The sequence below is a fragment of the Pseudophryne corroboree genome, chromosome 3 (genome assembly GCF_028390025.1).
Source record: "Pseudophryne corroboree isolate aPseCor3 chromosome 3, aPseCor3.hap2, whole genome shotgun sequence".
NCBI lineage: Eukaryota > Metazoa > Chordata > Amphibia > Anura > Myobatrachidae > Pseudophryne > Pseudophryne corroboree.
In genome coordinates this window covers 666,748,631-666,770,947 of record NC_086446.1, presented here as the reverse complement: position 1 = coordinate 666,770,947, position 22,317 = coordinate 666,748,631, and the positions used below count along the sequence as shown (strand labels likewise).

The 22,317-nt window shown below is 42.9% G+C and overlaps 1 protein-coding gene across 1 annotated transcript in view; it reads left to right on the top strand.

The window, feature by feature from the left end:
• LOC135057371 (olfactory receptor 5AR1-like) overlaps positions 1-21,175 on the top strand; it is a 75,319-nt gene extending 54,144 nt beyond the window's left edge. Inside the window, exon 5 of the mRNA XM_063963260.1 lies at positions 20,216-21,175. Within this exon, the coding sequence (XP_063819330.1) occupies positions 20,234-21,175 (942 nt within the window). The 5' untranslated portion in view covers positions 20,216-20,233. The remainder of the gene's footprint in view (positions 1-20,215) is intronic.
• The last annotated feature ends 1,142 nt before the right edge of the window (positions 21,176-22,317 follow it).

Sequence of the window (22,317 nt, the reverse complement as noted above, 5' to 3'; positions counted from 1 at the left end):
TGCCGTGTCCAATTCTTCTAGACAGTCTTACTTTCCAACCGATCTAGTGGTACACCCTTTACTATTGGCTTACAACCGTATGATATACCTCTTTTTCTGGCGAATGCAGCAGTATTTATATCTGCCGCTGTCTAAGGTCTATTATAGGTCCACCTTGACCTTCCACAGAACAAGTGCTTTGACCTTCCACTGAACAAGTGCTTTCTACGTTGTGCCTTTAAACACCAAGGGTGCATTCTATGGACTAGCGGTATACAGTTCTCATATTCTTAGTCCCGTACCCGGCAGCTATTTTCGGATGGTTAACCTATAAGCAATAGCATTATGACTTGAATGTCAATAGTTGACACCCTGTCTAGAGTTCGCTTATGCATGTGGCTTTGTTCAACCTCAGTTTACTACCCTGTATCTGTTCATTTGCATATGTACTGTCTCGTCTCAACCTTTCTGTGTGGTCTAAATTGACTGCACTGTTGGCTACACTCTCAGCTGCTACATAGAGAGTACAAGGTAGCTGCGGTTGACCACCCCTCTATTCCTATAGGCTGAGCGCTGCTAGATATTTAGGGCAGTTCACTAATATTTTCTGAGGCTGTAGTGCTAGGTTACATGTGCTTGTGCAGGTGCATGTAGTGCTGACAGTCTTTTCTTACTCCTCCTGATGCTGGATAGCCCTCACACAGTGTTACTCCATCCCCTCCTCCTGAATGTAACTGGCGAACACCCGCTGCCCCTGCACTGCGTCTTACCAGCTCTTGGTCCGCTATGGGGAATATTAGACGCAGTCCTTCCGTCCACTTCACTCAATTACCACTGGGCGAGCTATTGTAGGGCACTTCCCCAACCCCTGTCCTCCGGAGTCATTGCGCTCCTAGGTAGTGCGGGTCTGTGCAGTCTCCTCAACCCCAGTCTCACCAGCAGTCTCCAGTTACCAGATACCGCCGGCTGTCGCTTCTGTCCCCACAGGTATGGCCGCCAATCGGTGTCCTGCCGCTGCCTCTCCTTCTGCTCTACAGTCCAGCTCTATCTCTAGCGAGTCCCCGGCGATCTCACAGCTCAGCGTGGTCTCTATGATACCTCCACTGCCTCCTGCTTCTGATGTCTGTATCCTCCCGTCGCCGCCACCTTACTAGGGGAATCGAGGGGATCTCTCCCTACCGCCCACTGACATCAACGCACACCGGTACAGCCTCCTTGGTCATTTTCTTTCTCGCTCTCCCTCCTCTCCTCTATTTATCCTTTTTTTCCTCTCCAGTCTCCTAGCGCTTCCAACTGGCTTGGCTCGAGGGGCTTCCCAAACCGTCTCTCAGTCCCCTCCTGCCAAAGTGACCCCATGGGGACCATAGTGTCCTGTGTGTCCTTCACATAGTTGCTCTTTGTACTGTAAGTGGTGACTGGAATGCTGTCTGTATTGTTTGGGAGTCATATGGTTGCAATCTGTACTATTTGGATATCACATTAATGTTGTCTGTACTGTATGTTGGTCACACGGATGCTGTTTGTATTATATTAACATAGGGCTAATGGTTTGTAACCCCCACATACCTTTGTGTTGGGCCTGTCTATATTTGATTTGGTGCCATGTACATGAGACCATGTTAAAACTTTTAAAATAATTTTATAAACTCCCTATAAGCTCCCCATATACCCTGGTTGCATACAGTATGAAGCCATAGTATAGAGTCTTATCACACTGTGGCTTTAGTCAAATAAGATGTACATTTCAGTGAAAAAAATATCTTTGGTGTGGATGAGTTGTCCTGGACCTGGCTCATCAAGAGGGTCTGTTTGGTACGCAAAGTCTCAGGCAACTCACATGCACAAAGCATCTGTTGCACTCAAAATGTTCATCTTATTTGCATAAATAAAACCACAGGAAGCATCATACTTCTTTACTAGATTGCAGTGAACAATTTAATCTGCAATAATTGTACATATGTGTATTTGTATGCAAAGTGCTATGATACAGCGGTCAGGGCTGTCTTTTTGTAGGGGCTCAAGGGCCCTAGAAGTATAAGGGCTGATAGCTGAATGTCCGCTTTTTCCAGAGGTACCAGATTCTTTAAAATCGTCCCTAGGGAACCAGAGATATCCAACTTCAAAGTAGTGGTCTTCCCAGCCAGATATCTTGGGTTCTGTCTAACTCAGAGTGTTTCAGAGGGTATACGCAAGAAGATGGACCCTGGTAGCTTGCCTCGACTGTTCCCAGAACCAGAGATATCAGCCTTCCAGCAGCTGGTTCCTGCTCCAGCGCCACACGCCTGGTATGCAGTTTTATATTTTCGGTGGTGGATTACTCTGGCTTCTGAAATCTGATCCCCAAGTACCCCATACCTCCTGAAAGCTTGGACTTTCCCCTTTTTGAGTGCACTGGCAGCTTTCTACTATACCAAAAACCAGAGATATCAGCCTTCTAACAACTGGTCCCTGCTCCAGCTCCACACACCTGGTATGCCGTTTTATATTTTCATTGGTGGATTGCTCTGGCTCCTGAACTCTGATCCCCAAGTCCCCAGTACCTCATGAAAGGTGGAACTCACTACTTTTTATGTCATTAAAAGCTAAGAAATCTATTTTCAGGAACTGGAGATATCTGCAGTCAAGTAAGCTGCCCTCCCACTGAAAAATTATGAATAATAAGCTCACTCTACTGCCACCCCTCCCCTGCATATTAAACACGCCTACTACCCTTGAAGTTATGTACTGGGCTCCTTAAGTCAGCCCAATGCCCCCTTCTAGAGTTTAGTGTTCTTCCTCCTGCCCTATCTCCCACCATCTCTGCAGTAAACGAGTAATTAGCAGAAATTACTGCTCCAGGTCTTACACGCTGATCAAAAAATAGAACACCCCCTACCACCCACGGTACATCAAAATTGCCACTGATAGAAAGCCCCACCTATACCGCTGAAGGATGGTTAGTGGTCCCAGTGCATTGCTTTGCCCAGGAACCTTCACTGTGGCCGTGGTTTTTTCTCACGACAAGTTCTGTTGTGCTTCAACTGCGATTTTGTATATGTTTAAAACTGATTCCTACGTAGTTAGAGTCGCAACTCAACATCTCTCGTGCACTGTGAATGGTTTCTCGCTGCATCTGTAATGCAAATAAGACACAAACTTTTAAGAGAAAGATACGCTACACCTATTGGAGTGGCTCAGTTGAGCTGTACATCTTGAACAGTATGGTGCATTAATGCTAGGTGTATGAGAACACATCTGTACAGTAGGTATTAAGGTAAAAACTCCATCTATAGCCCTTATCATTTGTTATTATTCTAGGGAGCAATGTATTTTGTCATTAAAGAAGTTCATCTGGCTATTTCTAGCCTCCATACAAAGAGTCAATGATATTTTTAATTCTATAATTTATGTCTCTCAGGAGGAAAATTATTTATTGCTTACTCAGTATAATAGGGAGCTAGATTGTTGCAACCTCTCCACATCTTACAGACATTTTGACCCTTTTGGAAGTTCTATCAGACAACGCTATCTGTTCAATGCAATAACACACTTTAGGTATGTAAAAAAATATTTAGCAAACTGATATTCTGCAGAGTTTTTAATATCATTAATGTTGCGCTGGCCATAATTTCACTAACATTTTCAAATAAATCTTAATGATTTCTAGTTTTAACAGGCTATAAATGTGCTTTAGGGCTAGTAATTTACATTAAATACTGCAAGTCTATGGGGGTCATTCCGAGTTGATCGCAGCTGTGCTAAATTTAGCACAGCCATGATCATCTTCCCAGACATGCGGAGGGACGCCCAGCACAGGGCTAGTCCGCCCCGCATGTCAGTCCACTTTCCCCCCCGCACAAGTACAAAAGCATCGCACAGCGGCGATGCTTTTGTACTTGAAGAGTAACTCCCGGCCAGCACAGCTCCTGCGGCTGGCCAGGAGTTACTCGCCGCTGCCCTGGGTCGCATCGGCTGCGTGTGACATCATGCAGCCACTGCGGCCCGCCCTCCCGCACGGTCCGGCCATGCCTGCAATTGTCAGACTGCACCCCAAAAACGGTGGCTAAATGTTGCCGTGCCACCCCCTCCCGCCCAGTGAATGCCTCTGCCTGTCAATCAGGCAGAGGCAATCGCTAGGTAACGACGGCCTTCGGCCATCTTGCATGTGCCGGTGCACTGCGACGCGGTGCACTGCGATGCCGGCGCATGCACAGTTCCGACCAGATCGCTGTGCTGCGAACAACTGTAGCGTGCGATCGGGTCAGAATGACTCCCTATAACTCTACTATGTCCATCACATTTTTTTCCACTTTAGCAGAATGTTTGATGCATTATCCCAGAATTCAGACTCTTCCAAATAGATCACCATTAGATTATCATTTTTTTTTTAATCAATATGGTAATGGATGTGTATCATTGCACTTGGAACCTGAAAAGCAATGAAAAACAATATTAGACAGAATAATGTTGAATCAAAATTATGCTGCTGGTTTAACATTAATAGAAAAAAAAATAATTAAAATAATTCTCCAGACTGCAGGTTCAACATTAATACATAGTCAAACAGGAAAAAATAACATCAATGCAGGTTGAGTATCCCTTAATTCAAAATCACACATTTTTGGTTCCCCTACTGAGATAATGACACATATATATGTATATTATATTATATTATATATCTATATAATATATCTATATACAGGTATACACATAATATATAATATATATGTCATTATCTCAGTAGGGGACCCAAAAATGTGGTATTTTGAATTTTGAATAAAAGATACAAAAACAATCAAGTAAAAATCTGATCTCAATTTATTTTTTCAGCTAATTATGTTTTGTAATAAAAGTAGGTAGAAACATGATTCACAGTCATAAATTCTATTAATTAATTGTAGATCTGGATGGTTCTAAAGTTGTTATTGTATTACTGGAGAAAAATGTAATGATTATTATAATGATATAAAGCAGCTTACAGTGTTTTTTTATTAAAAATGTCCTATTTCTTCAATTTAGGCACGTTTTACTTTAAAGGTAAACTATCATTTTTAGGTTTATTACTGGACATGGTGGAGGATAATGTAGTAGGATATGAGTTAATAAAAGTGCAGGCTTTTCCGCAATGTTGCCCCAAGATTTACAGCAGCATTTTTTTTCAAGGCAAAGCAAACCTCGTTTTGTCTTTAATAACATTTTTGCTTTAAATCCAGCAGAAAATCGGCCAAAAAAACAGTCTGCACATTTATAAACCCTTAGGTGGTTATGCTATACCTGCCATGCAGAAGGAATGGATGTGATTTTGGCAAATTCTCCAGTAAATCTAAAGCAGTAATCAGTCTGGATTGCAAAAAAAAAAAAATGATTGCTGCTTTAAATTTAGCACTGAACTCATAAAACTTGTACCAGCACATACAGTACTGTGCAAAAGTTTTAGGCAGGTGTAGAAAAACTACTGCAAACTAAGAATGCATTCGAAAATAGAAGTGTTAATAGTTTATTTTGATAAATCTACAAAATGCAAATTGAACGAACAGAAGAGAAATTTAAATCAAATCAATATTTGGTGTGACCACCCTTTGCCTTAAAAACAGCATAACAGCTTAACAACATCAATTCTTCTAGGTACACTTATTGGCCCTCATTCCGAGTTGTTCGCTCGCAAGGCGATTTTAGCAGTATTGCACACGCTAAGCCGCCGCCTACTGGGAGTGAATCTTAGCTTCTTAAAATTGCGAACGAAAGATTCGCAATATTGCGATTACACATCTCGTAGCAGTTTCAGAGTAGCTTCAGACTTACTCGGCATCTGCGATCAGTTCAGTGCTTATCGTTCCTGGTTTGACGTCACAAACACACCCAGCGTTCGCCCAGACACTCCTCCGTTTCTCCAGCCACTCCCGCGTTTTTTCCGGAAACGGTAGCGTTTTTTCCCACACGCCCATAAAACGGCCTGTTTCCGCCCAGTAACACCCATTTCCTGTCAATCACACTACGATCGCCTGAGCGAAGAAAAAGCCGTGAGTAAAAATCCAAACTTCATAGCAAATTTTACTTGGCGCAGTCGCAGTGCGGACATTGCGCATGCGCACTAAGCGGAAAAACGCTGCGATGCGAAGAAATTTTCCGAGCGAACGACTCGGAATGACCTCCATTGTACATACAGTTTTTGAAGGAACTTGGCAGAGAGGTTGTTCCAAACATCTTGGAGAACTAACCACAGATATTCTGTGGATGTAGGCTTGCTCAAAACCTTCTGACTCTTCATGTAATCCCAAACAGATGTTGAGATCAGGACTCTTTGGGGGCCATATCATCACTTCCAGGATTCCTTGTTGTTCTTTACATTGTAGTAAATTCTTATTGACATTGGCTGTATTTTTGGGGTCATTGTCTTACTGCAGGATAGATTTGTAGCCAATCAGATAACTCCCAGATGGTATTGCATGATGGATAATACCTGCCTTTATTTCTCAGCATTGAGGACACCATTAATTCTATTCAAATCCCAAAATCCGTTTACTAAAATGCAGCCCCAAACTTGTAAGGAACCTCCACCATGTTTCACTGTTGCATGCAGACACTCAATATTGTATTTCTCTCCAGCTCATTGGTGAACAAATTGCCTTCTCTTAAAGCCAAATATTTCACATTTTGACTAATCAGTCCAGAGCACCTGTTGCTATTTTTCTGCACCCAAGTTCCTATGTTTTCATGGATAGTTGAATTGAAACAAGGCCAAGCGATTCAACTATGCATGAAAACATATGAACTGGGGTGCAGAAAAATGTCAGCAGGTGCTCTGGACTGATTAGTCAAAATGTGTAGTAGCCTATTCAGGCAAGCCCAGCAGGCAGCAGTGTCTCTGTATGGTCGTAGTAGAAGATGATCTGAGAGTCTGGAAATCCAGGCCATTGCTTCGGGTCTAATCAGACACTGGAGCTGGGATGCCAGAGCTTGGTGGAACCCCTTCACATTGTGGGCCTCTGGACATTTGCCAGTCTAGCCACCCTGTAGTTATGCAACTGCTTGGATACAACAGTGTATCTGAAAGCAATCAATTTACTGCAACTCCCTTTCATCTATTCTTCAATCTGCTGTAAATCACCACAAGTTACTATAGTATTTGTCTTTCACTTCTATTGCTCTGAGATCATTGTGTTCCTGTTCACAGTGTTCCCACAGAAAAATCTAATTTACACATTGTAATTATGCTCCAGTCACTTATGCTCCTTGGCTCATAGGAATATTATTATTATTATTATTAATATTATTATTTATTATCTGTTATATATATGATACCACAAGGGTTCTACAGTACGGTGCATACGCATAGAACATACAGCTAAGCATTTACTATTGTAGGACAGTTAAAAGAAACAGGCCTCCTACTGTAATTTTTAAAATAATTAAAGCTGTTCAACCAAAACTTTACCCACAGAAATAAGGTATATCATACATTATATAAACACATAATTGTGAAGATAATTTATGAAATCAATATGCACTATGACTTTGACCCATTATTAGAGGTGTTTTTAATTTTAAAGTCAGAAATACTGCAAAGGCAGTTTTATAATTGACGTAAAATGAAGTACTATATACTTATTGCTCATATGAATCATAAGAGATTGTAAATTCCAATATTATGTATTATTATTTTATGTTTAAATACTCTTTGAGGAGAAACTGACTTTTGATTTAAGCAACAATTCAAGTGGCAGCACTAAATACATGTTAATAGAGCCTGGATGTGGATAGGTAGAATCTGGTGCTGCTGATAGTCTAGGGCACCGTGTTTCAAGAAAGTTTGGGAACCACTGAGCTTATCTAAAAATATTTATTGTAGAACAGTGCTTATACTGTATACGAGGGTGGTTGGTTCAATAATTAAGGTACAAAACATCTCACGTACTGTATGTAATGTTCTCTATTTCATTCTAATTACCCACCAGACCAGAGCAGGTAGACCACTGCTTTCCCACATGGACTGCGCTTCATATCAGTCATACTGTCCCAGCAACAGTTGTAAGATGGCATGGGTGGCAGAAACATGGTCAAACATTGAGGTGCGTAGTGTGATCAGATTTCTGCGCCTAAAGGGGACATCAGCAGCTGAAATTCATCACCAACTTGTCAAGGTGTATGGTGATAATGTCATGTCACAGACGGAGGTTTTGGTTTGTGCACTGCCTTTGATGAACAGATGTCAAAGCAGCTATTCAGCCAGCCAGGCATGTCTACCACAGATGACAATTTGTGCTGCTCTGAAGGTCTGATTCAGGAGGACAGATACATTTGAGTCAACAGTATTTGCAGAAATCTAACCACACTACATACATCAATGTTTGACCATGTTTCCACCAGCTCCACCATCAATATGACTCATATGAGGCACAGTCTAATGTTCATGAGGGAAAAAGTGGTCTACCTACTCTCTGGCCTGTCAGGAACTTAAAATGAAACAGAGAACATCACATATGTGAGTGGTCTTGTTGCCTTATTTAGTGAGCCATCCTCATAGATAAATAACCGTGGTATGGCACTGACAGGTCAAAACACATATTATATTGTGTGTGTGTGTGTGTGTGTGTGTGTGTGTGTGTGCGCGTGTGGGCCCTCATTCCGAGTTGTTCGCTCGCTAGCTGCTTTTAGCAGCTTTGCACACACTAAGCCGCCGCCTACTGGGAGTGAATCTTAGCTTTGCAGAATAGTGAACGAAAGATTCGCAAAATAGCGAATAGAATAGCGATCAGAAATTTCTTTGCAGTTTCCGAGTAGCTCGATACTTACTCTGCCACTGCGATCAGTTCAGTCAGTTTTGTTCCTGGTTTGACGTCACAAACACACCCAGCGTTCGTCCAGACACTCCCCCGTTTCTCCAGCCACTCCCGCGCTTTTCACAGAAATGGCAGCGTTTTTCCGCACACTCCCATAAAACGGGCAGTTTCCGCCCAGAAACACCCACTTCCTGTCAATCACACTCCGATCACCAGAACGAAGAAATTTTTTCATTAAGTCGTGAGTAAAATACCAAACTTCTTAGCAAATTTACTTGGCGCAGGCGCGGTGCGAACATTGCGCATGCGCAGTTTGCGGAAAATCGCTGCGATGCGAAGAAAAATAACGAGCAAACTACTCGGAATGAGGGCCCTTGTGTGATGAGAGGGGTGGTCTCTCTCCTGATTTGTTTACAATATGGTGGAATCAGCTCCCTCCAAGGTAATCACAAACAGTACATGTTCCAAATGGCTCCTAACGTAACCCTACACTCCCACCTATGCAGGCTATAGCATACACACATGTCAGTTTTCCCATACATGCATTTGGCCCTTGTATGGCTTGTCTCACACTGTGGTACCTTTGTAGTGCGCCCAACATGGCTGCCTTATCTGGTGCGCTTGTGGATGGGAAGAAAAAATATATGGACCTGATGGTTTTGTTGGAACCCTACTCTGAACTTTAGGACTCTGCAATCTCCCCATTTTGTGTTAACTCTTCTAGGGTGGACTATTCCACCCTGTGTAATCCAACGCAGAGCACCTAAGATGGCTGCCACACCTGGTACCTTGTGAAGGTGGAATACACAACCCTTGGAGATTATTACCCAAAATGCCTACACCAATCATGCTTTATGCTTTCTGCATGCTCAAGGTTTTTTATTATGTCTTTGTGGTTTATCTTTTGATGTGTTACTTAAATCTTCTGTATTATGTGCATTGTTTGAGTTCAAGTTGGCTCCGCGGATGGCTGCCTTGGTGCTGCTCTGCCAAGCAGCCTTCGTTTTTAGTCTTACATGTGTAATATGTCTAATACTGTATGTCGAGTCTATCGTACAGTTACAACGTGCAGTATGAACTCATACGTGTAATGTCTGTAATGTATGCTACGTTTTTCCCCCTTCTTAAGCTATGTATTCCCCCTTCATGCTGCTGCTTGGCAATGCATTGTACCACAAAAAATTCCTAGTGTACATGAGTACACCTGGCCAATAAAGCTGATTCTGATTCTGATCACTTGGGCAATAACGGCTGTCAAGAGCAATGTCTCTGTTCATTGAACACATACTTAAAGGCAGATTACAGGTGCTGTTAATTAATTAGCCTAGCTTCTGGCAGACAACTGATTGAGGCAAAAAGTGGATTGGACCCTTCAGTCCTGCTGCTGTTCTGCTAAACTTTGGAAATCCTGATGTTCCACGTTATCTCCATGTGGAACTATGCTCTCCCTGCCACACTATATATGTGTGTGTATATATATATATGTATTACAGATGTGCACCGGAAATTTTTCGGGTTTTGTGTTTTGGTTTTGGATTCGGTTCCGCAGCCGTGTTTTGGATCGGATGCGTTTTGGCAAAACCTCCCTGAAAATTTTTAGTCGGATTCGGGTGTGTTTTGGATTCGGGTGTTTTTTTACAAAAACTCCTCATAAACAGCTTAAATCATAGAATTTGGGGGTCATTTTGATCCCATAGTATTATTAACCTCAATAACCATAATTTCCACTCATTTCCAGTCTATTCTGAACACCTCACACCTCACAATATTATTTTTAGTCCTAAAATTTGTACCGAGGTCGCTGTATGACTAAGCTAAGCGACCCAAGTGGCCGACACAAACACCTGGCCCATCTAGGAGTGGCACTGCAGTGTCAGACAGGATGGCAGATTTAAAAAATAGTCCCCAAACAGCACATGATGCAAAGAAAAAAAAAAGGTGCAATGAGGTAGCTGTGTGACTAAGCTAAGCGACACAAGTGGCCGACACAAACATCTGGCCCATCTAGGAGTGGCACTGCAGTGTCAGACAGGATGGCACTTCAAAAAATAGTCCCCAAACAGCACATGATGCAAAGATAAATTAAAGAAAAAAGAGGTGCAAGATGGAATTGTCCTTGGGCCCTCCCACCCACCCTTATGTTGTATAAACAGGACATGCACACTTTAACAAACCCATCATTTCAGCGACAGGGTCTGCCACCCGTCTGTGACTGAAATGACTGGTTGGTTTGGGCCCCCACCAAAAATGAAGCAATCAATCTCTCCTTGCACAAACTGGCTCTACAGAGGCAAAATGTCCACCTCCTCCTCATCATCCGATTCCTCACCCCTTTCACTGTGTACATCCCCCTCCTCACAGATTATTAATTCGTTCCCACTGGAATCCACCATCTCAGGTCCCTGTGTACTTTCTGGAGGCAATTGCTGGTGAATGTCTCCACGGAGGAATTGATTATAATTAATTTTGATGAACATCATCTTCTCCACATTTTCTGGAAGTAACCTCATAAGCCGATTGCTGACAAGGTGACCGGCTGCACTAAACACCCTTTCGGAGTACACACTGGAGGGGGGACAACTTAGGTAAAATAAAGCCAGTTTGTGCAAGGGCCTCCAAATTGCCTCTTTTTCCTGCCAGTATACGTACGGACTGTCTGACGTGCCTACTTGGATGCGGTCACTCATATAATCCTCCACCATTCATTCAATGGTGACAGAATCATATGCAGTGACAGTAGACGACATGTCAGTAATCGTTGGCAGGTCCTTCAGTCCGGACCAGATGTCAGCACTCGCTCCAGACTGCCCTGCATCACCGCCAGCGGGTGGGCTCGGAATTCTTAGCCTTTTCCTCGCAGCCCCAGTTGCGGGAGAATGTGAAGGAGGAGCTGTTGACGGGTCACATTCCGCTTGACTTGACAATTTTCTCACCAGCAGGTCTTTGAACCTCTGCAGACTTGTGTCTGCCAGAAAGAGAGATACAACGTAGGTTTTAAATCTAGGATAGAGCACGGTGGCCAAAATGTAGTGCTCTGATTTCAACAGATTGACCACCCATCAATCCTGGTTAAGTGAATTAAGGGCTCCATCCACAAGTCCCACATGCCTAGCGGAATCGCTCTGTTTTAGCTCCTCCTTCAATCTCTCCAGCTTCTTCTGCAAAAGCCTGATGAGGGGAATGACTTGACTCAGGCTGGCAGTGTCTGAACTGACTTCACGTGTGGCAAGTTCAAAGGGTTGCAGAACCTTGCACAACGTTGAAATCATTCTCCACTGCGCTTGAGTCAGGTGCATTCCACCTCCTTTGCCTAAATTGTAGGTAGCTGTATAGGCTTGAATGGCCTTTTGCTGCTCCCCCATACTCTGAAGCATATAGAGGGTTGAATTCCACCTCGTTACCACCTCTTGCTTCAGATGATGGTGGGGCAAGTTCAGGAGTGTTTACTGGTGCTCCAGTCTTCGGCACGTGGTGGCTGAATGCCGAAAGTGGCCCGCAATACTTCGGGCCACCGACAGCATCTCTTGCACGCCCCTGTTGTTTTTTTAAAAATTCTGCACCACCAAATTCAATGTATGTGCAAAACATGGGACGTGCTGGAATTTGCCCACATGAAATGCACGCACAATATTGGTGGCGTTGTCCGATGTCACAAATCCCCAGGAGAGTCCAATTGGGGTAAGCCATTCTGCGATGATGTAACTCAGTTTCCATAAGAGGTTGTCAGCTGTGTGCCTCTTATGAAAAGCGGTGATACAAAGCATAGCCTGCCTAGGAACAAGTTGGCGTTTGCGAGATGCTGCTATTGGTGCCGCCGCTGCTGTACTTGCTGCGGGAGGCATTACAACTACCCAGTGGGCTGTCACAGTCATATAGTCCTGAGTATGCCCTGCTCCACTTGTCCACATGTCAGTGGTTAAGTGGACATTGGGTGCAACTGCATTTTTTAGGACACTGGTGACTCTTTTTCTGACGTATGTGTACATTTTCGGTATCACCTGCTTAGAGAAATGGAACCTAGATGGTATTTGGTACCGGGGACACAGTACCTCAAGCAATTCTCTAGTTCCCTGTGATTTAAAGGTGGATACCGGACACACGTTTAACACCACCGAAGCTGCCAAGTTCTGAGTTATCTGTTTTGCAGTAGGATGACTGCTGTGATATTTCATCTTCCTCGCAAAGGACTGTTGGACAGTCAATTGCTTACTGGAAGTAGTACAAGTGGTCTTCCGACTTCCCCTCTGGGATGACGATCGACTCCCAGCAGCAAAACAGCAGCGCCAGCAGCAATAGGCGTTACACTCAAGGATGCATCGGAGGAATCCCAGGCAGGAGAGGACTCATCAAACTTGCCAGTGACATGGCCTGCAGGACTATTGGCTTTCCTTTCTAAGGAGGAAATTGACACTGAGGGAGTTGGTGGTGTGGTTTGCAGGAGCTTGGGTACAAGAGGAAGAAGGGATTTAGTTGTCAGTGGACTGCTTCCGCTGTCACCCAAAGTTTTTGAACTTGTCAATGACTTCTGATGAATGCGCTCTAGGTGACTTATAAGGGATGATGTTCCTAGGTGGTTAACGTCCTTACCCCTACTTATTACAGTTTGACAAAGGCAACACACAGCTTTACACCTGTTGTCCGCATTTCTGTTAAAATAATTCCACACCGAAGAGCTGATTTTTTTTTGTAATCTGACCAGGCATGTCAATGGCCATATTCGTCCCATGGACAACAGGTGTCTCCCCGGGTGCCTGACTTAAACAAACCACCTCACCATCAGAATCCAGGGGATTTGTGATTTAGAAGAACGCACAGTTCTTTGCTGTGCTTTTGCCAGCTTAAGTATTTTAATTTTTCTAGCGAGAGGATGAGTGCTTCCATCCTCATGTGAATCTGAACCACTAGCCATGAACATAGGCCAGGGCCTCAGCCGTTCCTTGCCACTCCGTGTCGTAAATGGTATATTGGCAAGTTTACGCTACTCATCAGACGCTTTTAATTTTGATTTTTGGGTCATTTTACTGAACTTTTTTTTTTTCGATTTTACATGCTCTCTACTTTGACATTGGGCATCGGCCTTGGCAGACGACGTTGATGGCATTTCATCGTCTCGGCCATGACTAGTGGCAGCAGCTTCAGCACGAGGTGGAAGTGGATCTTGATCTTTCTCTATTTACCTTCCACATTTTTGTTCTCCATTTTTTAATGTGTGGATTTATATGCCAGTAATATATCAATAGCAATGGCCTACTGTACCGTACTGTTATATATATATACTGGTGGTCAGCAAAATTCTGCACTGTTTTCCTACTATATACTGCGCACAACTAAAATGCAGCACAGGTATGGATGGATAGTACACTTGACGACACAGAGGTAGAGCAATGGACTACTGTACCGTACTGCTATATATATACTGGTGGTCAGCAAAATTCTGCACTGTCCTCCTCCTCCTACTATATACTGCGCACAACTAAAATGCCGCACAGGTATGGATGGATAGTATACTTGACGACACAGAGGTAGAGCAATGGACTACTGTACCGTACTGCTATATATATACTGGTGGTCAGCAAAATTCTGCACTGTCCTCCTACTATATACTGCGCACAACTAAAATGCAGCACTGGTATGGATGGATAGTATACTTGACGACACAGGGGTAGAGCAATGGACTACTGTACCGTACTGCTATATATATACTGGTGGTCAGCAAAATTCTGCACTGTCCTCCTACTATATACTGCGCACAACTAAAATGCAGCACAGGTATGGATGGATAGTATACTTGACGACACAGAGGTAGAGCAATGGACTACTGTACCGTACTGCTATATATATACTGGTGGTCAGCAAAATTCTGCACTGTCCTCCTACTATATACTGCGAACAACTAAAATGCAGCACAGGTATGGATGGATAGTATACTTGACGACACAGAGGTAGAGCAATGGACCACTGTACCGTACTGCTATATATATACTGGTGGTCAGCAAAATTATGCACTGTCCTCCTACTATATATATACTGCACACAACTAAAATGCAGCACAGGTATGGATGGATAGTAAACTTGATGACACAGAGGTAGAGCAATGGACTACTGTACCGTATTGCTTTATATATGTATGCAAAATTCTGCACTGTCCTCCTACTATATACTACAATGCAGCACAGATATGGAGCATTTTTCAGGCAGAGAACGTAGATATTTTCAGCACACTGAGCACAGATATTTGCAGCACACTGAACACAGAAACTGAGAGAACGCTGCACGTCCTCTCGCTATCATCTCCAATGCACAAGTAAAAATCGCGGTGACGCGCAGCTCCGTATATAGAATATGAATCTCGCGAGAATCCGACAGAGGGATGATGACGTTCGGGCGCACTCGGGTTAACCGAGCAATGCGGGAAGATCCGAGTCTGCCTCGGAACCATGTAAAATGGGTGAAGTTCGGGGTGGTTCAGATCCCGAGGAACCGAACCCGCTCATCTCTAATATATATATATATATATATATATATATATATATGATCAGTTTCTTCTGAGGTTCCCTCTTGCAGAGAAACCACCATATAGGTAAGGTGTATTTGGAATAGAATGGAGAGGAATACTTCCAGAGTGACAAGAAATGGGTGGTGTAGTGTGCTACTAAGAAATTTTCTCTACTTACCCCACTGTCAAAGTAATAAAGCTCATTGAACATCATCGTTCGCAGACATATACTTTGTCTACACCTGTCTACTTGCTAGCAATACTGTATATTGTATGAGGCAAACCAGTAAATTGCATAGGGTTCTGTGTGGTTTTTAACCAGTTGTGACTAATATTAAGAGCAGAACACACCAAGCATTTGACTTTAGTATTAGTGCAGCTTTAAATATTGTGGTGAAACTAACTGAGAAGCAGTAGCTTTGAAAACCTGCTTCTTCATAAATATACCTCTAAATGTGTAATCTATTTTTGGTGTTTGTATGCTTGTGTATACATAATATTATGCTATGCATAAAAAGTATACGTTAGAACAAATAAATACTGTAGTTCCTGCACCAAGATACTTTTAGGTATTTTTTCATTATACAGAATATTTATGCCACTTTAAGATTGCTCTTATTGCCTTTAATGTATTTTATTATTTACCATGTATTGTGACCTAACAAAGCAAAATATAAAAAATAGTATATAGAGAAATAGAATAATGTTGGAAAGAGAAAAAAAATCAGCGTGAATAAAGATAATTTACAAATATGCTGTGTGCCATTTTTTACTTTTATTTCAATATTAGTATTATTTGTTGTTCTTTACCGTAAAATATATATTGTTATTTCTCACTTTGCCAGAACGTGATGTTACAGTATCCCATATTCTTAGTGAGTATAAGTTTCTGTCCTATGAGTATGGGATACTTTGAAAGATATCCTTAATTATTTTTTTTTGTTAGGTGGCCCAATGGCCAGCCCTGCTCTTACCCTACAGCAGTGTAGCCAGTGTTATTCACTCAGCCCGGACCCTGGACCAATAATAACTGTGTCTCTAGTTGATCCCTTTACACCCCACAACCCCCTGCCTTGAGAAAGACTGCAGTGCAAGCTCTGGGGTGGATGGGGGGGACGATCTAGCATTACTGTCCACAGCTGCACTACTGGCTCCTGGTCAACTGCCTGTAAAGCCCATACAAAGGGACAGCCCTGCCACTGTGAAAGGGCCCACAGCAGCATGACAGTGAGTCAGACTGACTCATTATATTCTGCAGAAATCCATTAGTCCCTAAAATGAGCAGCTGAGACTGAGCTGCCCCCAGGGCCGCCATCAAGGGGGTGCCCTGTGTACAGTTGTCCCGGGCCCGGCCACTCTGACAGAGTGGAGGACCCAGGCTGCACACAGAGCGGCTATTCCCGGCAGCGACCGCCACCGGTGACACTGACCGCGGCGCGGCTTTTGCCCCTTCGTGTCCCGCCGCCGATCACAGCAAGTTGCTGTTCGGCTAAATAAAGTTTCTTTTATTCTAATGCGACGCAGCGTGACGTCATGACGTCACGTCACGCCACGTCAGGTGAAGAGGAGCCGCGGAGCTAGGGACAGAAGACGGCTGGAAGCAGCAGATAGCGTGGGAGAGACAGAGAGAGCAGAGAGGACAGATTTGTAGGTAAGTATGTATGTCTTTGTTGTCTGTGACTGTGTGTTTTGTGAAAAGGGGGCCCGGAGCTTTGAGGACATGTGTACCTGGCACTGGGGTCTGGGGGCATATCTGGCACTGGGGAGTGGGACATGTATCTGGCACTGGGTGCATATCTGGCAGGCACAGTGGGGGCATTTCTGTATCTGGCACTGGGGGCATACATGTATCTGGCACTGGGGGCATATCTGGCAGGCACAGTGGGGGCATTTCTGTATCTGGCACTGGTTGCATATCTGGCAGGCATAGTGGGGGCATTTCTGTATCTTGCACTGGTTGCATATCTGGCAGGCACAGTGGGGGAATTTCTGTATCTGGCACTGGGGGCATATCTGGCATGCACTGTGGGGGCATTTCTGTATCTGGCACTGGGGGCATATCTGTCAGGCACTGTGGGGCATATATGTATCTGGCACTGGGGGCATATCTATGTATATATAAAAATGAGGTGAGATCTTAAGGTGTATGATGGCTAATTAAAAAATTTCAACTAAAATAAATAAATATTCCTACCTTAAAAACACAGACTTGAGGGAGTGGCTTTGTGTCTGCATAGAAATATTATTTTTTATTTTTTGAAATATATATTTATATTTATTTTACTTTTTTTTTTTTTTTTGGGGGGGGGGGGGGCTTCCTATTTTGTCAGTCCCGGGCCCCACAATTTCTAGTGGCAGCCCTGGCTGCCCCCATGCTTTTTTAGATAAGTGCTGCCCAGCCAGTGGGGGAGGAGGGGTCACAATCCCCTCTCCTCTCAGCTCCTTCCCTCTCCTCTGTCTATTGCTCTGAACCCTGGCATCCTGTTGAGTACTCTGACTGAGGCTGTGTTTGCCACTGACACCAGGGATCTGATATCACAATCTCATGATCTTCTCCACTATTAAAACCCAAGGAGGAGCTACATTCCATGAACAGCAGTTCTGGGCCCAGGTAAACAAATTGTAATATACTCATTACTACTCCTGGTCACCCATTGTCTCTCTCCATCACCCTTTCTTTCATCCACTGCTTCTCCATGTCACCCTCAGACATCACCCACAGTCTCTCTTCATCACGCACTACCTGTCATTTTCTCCCTGTCACCCACTGCTTGTTGCCCACTTCTGGTGATTCACTGCCTGTTTTCATCATCCAATCCATCATCCACACTCTGTTACCCACTGCCTCTCTCTGTCACCCTCTCCATGTCACATAGTGCTTCTCCCACCCTCTCCCTGTCATCACCACCTCTCTCCATCACCCACAGCCTCTCTCCATCACCTACTGCCTGTCATACTTACCCTGTCACCCACTACCTCTCTCTATCACCAATTCTCTGTCCCTCCCTGTCACCCTCTGCTTCTCACTGTCAACTGCTCCATCACCCACTGCCTGTCACCCTCTCCTGTGACCAACTGCCTCTCCCTGTCATCATCCATTGCCTCTTCTTGTCACCCTTTCCCTATCATCCAATGCCTCTCCCTGACTTCACCCACTGTTTCTCCCTGTCACCCATTGCCTCTTCCTGTCACCCACTGCCTCCCCCTGGTGTCACCCACTGCCTCTGCCTTTCACCCTCTCACTGTCACCCACAGCCTCTCCTTGTAACCCTTTTCCTGTCACCCACTGCCTCTTCCCATCTTTCTGGCATCACCTATTGCCTTTCCCCATTACCCTCTTCTTGTCACCTACTGCCTTTCCCTGTTGTCTCCCTGTCACCCACTAGCTCTCCCTAGCATCAACCATTACCTCTCCCTGTCACTTTCCCATCACTTATTGCCTCTCTCTGGTGTCACCCACTACCTCACCCCATCACCTACAACCTATCACCCTCTGCCTCTCTCTGTCACCCCCGGCCTCCCCATGTCTCCCTCTGCCATGTGGCATAGTATAAACTTGAGGTGGGCTGAGGAGGAAAGGGGCTGGGGTCAAAGCATATTTCTGCACCTGGATCCACCACTCACAATTGCCACCACTGTGTTAAAACTTTTGTTTTGACCCCTCACTCTCCTCTTCTTTCTTTCTTCACTTTTCTGTGTTTCTAGTGTTATTCTTTCAGACAATGGCCTCTCCCCAACACACCCTTTTTAATGTTTATTTTCTAGTATGTAACTTTTTGTACTAAATAGGTAAAGTTATTCCATAGTTACAGCTTTGATTTGCATCTTTTAATTGTTTTATTTATTGATCTCATCACTTGGGCTGATTTGCTCCATTCCAATGCACGTTTTATTTTTGTTTTTGCTTCTGTTCATCTTTGAATCTACTGTATAAATAAAATACATTTCAAAAAAGAGATTGGATGTAGAAGGCATACAGTAGTGCAACACCATTTTAAAATCAAGATGTAGTTAAATATATAAAAAAAATACAATTGTGGAATTCTATGAAAATGAGTAAAAATATCCCATATATGACACTGTAAATAAATTTGTAGCTGTGTATCTTTTGAGTTTTCAACATAGGCTGACAAGTTAAATTATAGCTCTTTTCATACATTTTCATAAAAAGACAAACAAAAAAAGGCTCTTAATTTGGAGTTGAGGGGAATTATTAAGTAGAAGTTTATTTTTCAAACTGGTTGTGGACCTGGCTTTTCCCGTATCTGACTAAATTTTGCGATATTGTGTTGTTTATAACGGAGAAAAAAATTCTTCCTAAAAAAATAAGCCTAGTTAGGCACTTTTATATTACATCCATCTTTTTAAAAAACGAAACAAAAACTTTCTTATGTTAAGTTTTAGTTAAAATTGATATGCCCCGTACGTGACAGAAGAATAGCCCAATTACCCTTTTCAACAGACAAATAATATATGGAATTCATATGGATATATTTACGAATGGTTAAATTTCATGGATTTTTATTGAATTTTAAATCGATATACAGATGTGTTTTTTTCCAACATTGCTGCAAATGCAGGAAACATGGCATGTGAATTGCCATGCATGTCCATGACACAGTGCGCCATGCTGTGGCACCGTTTGTACCATGGGATCACGTGTGTGAACGTAGCACATCCACAAGCTAGCAGCACTTTTTTATGCCTTGCATGCTGTGGCGTGCCGCAGCAATGGTGGAGATACAAAAGGACACATCTCTAAATACATCCCCTAATCTCATTCACCACTCCATGCATAACAAACCCTTGCTCCAGACTTCTGGTACAGTACTCCTGCTAGTTTTTAACCCTCCCTTGTGAAATGTCACGGGAAATATATATAAATTATGCAAATTCCAAAGTACAATGTTTATTGCATGCTTGTGGTACTGCATGTTGTGCTATCTTTATTGATTATGATAATGTTTTTTCCAATTTCTAGACAATTTGTGAAAATTCTATGCTGGAAATGAAGTTGGAAAGCAAACACAATGCAACTAGTTTCTTTATCAAAGGCCTGTCCGACATCCCAGATCTCCGATTTACAGTATTTATCATATGTTTGTTCATTTACTTTAGTATTATATTTGGGAATACAACAATTTTCATCATTATTTTAGGAAATCCACACCTATATATTCCCATGTATATTTTTTTGATAAACCTTTCAGCAGTGGATATTATTTATGCTTCAAATATTTTGCCTAATCTCTTGAATATCCTTCTCACTCAGCAAAACGAAATTTCTTTCTGTGGGTGTATGGCACAGATGTATTTCTACATAGCTCTGACTTGTACAGAAGTCCTCCTGCTAGAGGTCATGGCATATGATCGCTATGTGGCAATTTGTCATCCACTTCGATATTTTCTATTAATGCATTTAACACGTTGTGCTGGGCTTGCAATTGCAGCATGGACCATTAGTTTTCTAATAACAATTGGACATACTGTTCTTGTATCTAAACTATCCTTTTGTGATTCTCATGTCATTGACCATTTTTACTGTGATATCTCACCTGTGTTGAAATTGACATGCAGTGATATATATAATGTAGAAATTATGAATTATATTGAAGGAGTACTTGTGACGTTCAATGCATTTGTCTTTACAATTATTTCTTACATGTTCATTATCTCTTCTATTTTGAAGATAAAATCTGCAGAAGGTCAACTTAAAGCATTTTCTACCTGCTCTTCCCATCTAACCTGTGTAACTATTTTTTATGGGACTTTGTTCTGTCTGTACATGAGACCCACATCAAGTTATTCACCAGAACGGGACAAGTTTTTTTCTCTTTTATCTGGTGTGTTAATTCCAATATTAAATCCTGTTATTTATAGCTTGAAAAACCAAGAATTTAAAGTTGGTATTAAGAAACTTATCAACAAAAAGTTATATTAAAATTCATTACTAATTCTTTAATAATTTTTTGTTAGTTTGGCTCTGTTTTGTATAGAGATAAGCGGGTTCGGTTCTCTGAGAACCGAACCCTACCGAACTTCACGTGTCAAACACGGGTCTGAGCCAGACTCAGTTGTACCCGCCTGACTCGGAAAACCCGAACGAGGCAAAATGTCATCATCCCGCAGTCGGATTTTCACGAGATTCATATTCCATATAAAGAGCCGCCCGTCGCCGCCATTTTCACTTGTGCATTGTAGAGGGTACAGAGAGGACGTGTCTACGTTCTCTCAGTGTCAAATCTTAGTATCAGTGCTCAGTAACAGTGCTTATTGCTGCTCAGTAATACTAGTACAGTGTCTCTCTTGTGCTGCATCTTGCTGCTGTAGGGTGCTGTGGTAGTAGTGTACTGTGACTGCATCAGTCATCATCATTCCAGTCACAGTGGTATCTGGGGGGTGATAATTCCAGAGTGCTTTTGTGCTGCTCACTAATACTAGTGCAGTGTCTTGTGCTGCTCAGTATCAGTTCTCCGTAGTATCATCAGTGCTCAGTATCATCAGTGCTCAGTACAGAGCCGGCCCTAACCAATATGATGCCCTAGGCAAGATTTTGGCTGGTGCCCCCTAGCACCACCCCTGGTTCCGCCTCTGACCTTGCACTTCTTTCCCAGAACCATCACCCCTCAGCCATAACAGTCCTTATTTTGGTGTTTGTACCCCCTATATTTTAAATAGGAACAGTTCGCACATTTGGCGCACAGCCCAAAAAGGGGTGTGTTTTTGCTGGCAAGGGGCATGGCCACACAATAGTAACCCCAATTCCAAATACGCCACACAGTACTGCACTTTATTCACATTTGATCATGCGATAGTTTCCATAATTAATATTACATCCCACAGTAGTATCACTTTACCTTATAAACGTTACTCCTCACAGTAGAGCCCCTTATTCACATTACATCACACTGAATTGCTCCTTATTCACATTACACTACACCCTATTGCTCTTTATTCACATTAGACGACACAGTAGTGCCCTTTCTATAGGAAACACCACATAGAAGAGCACCTTAAACACATAATTCCACACAGTAATGCCCCTAACACATATGAGACACATTATTAATGTCCTTCTAAACA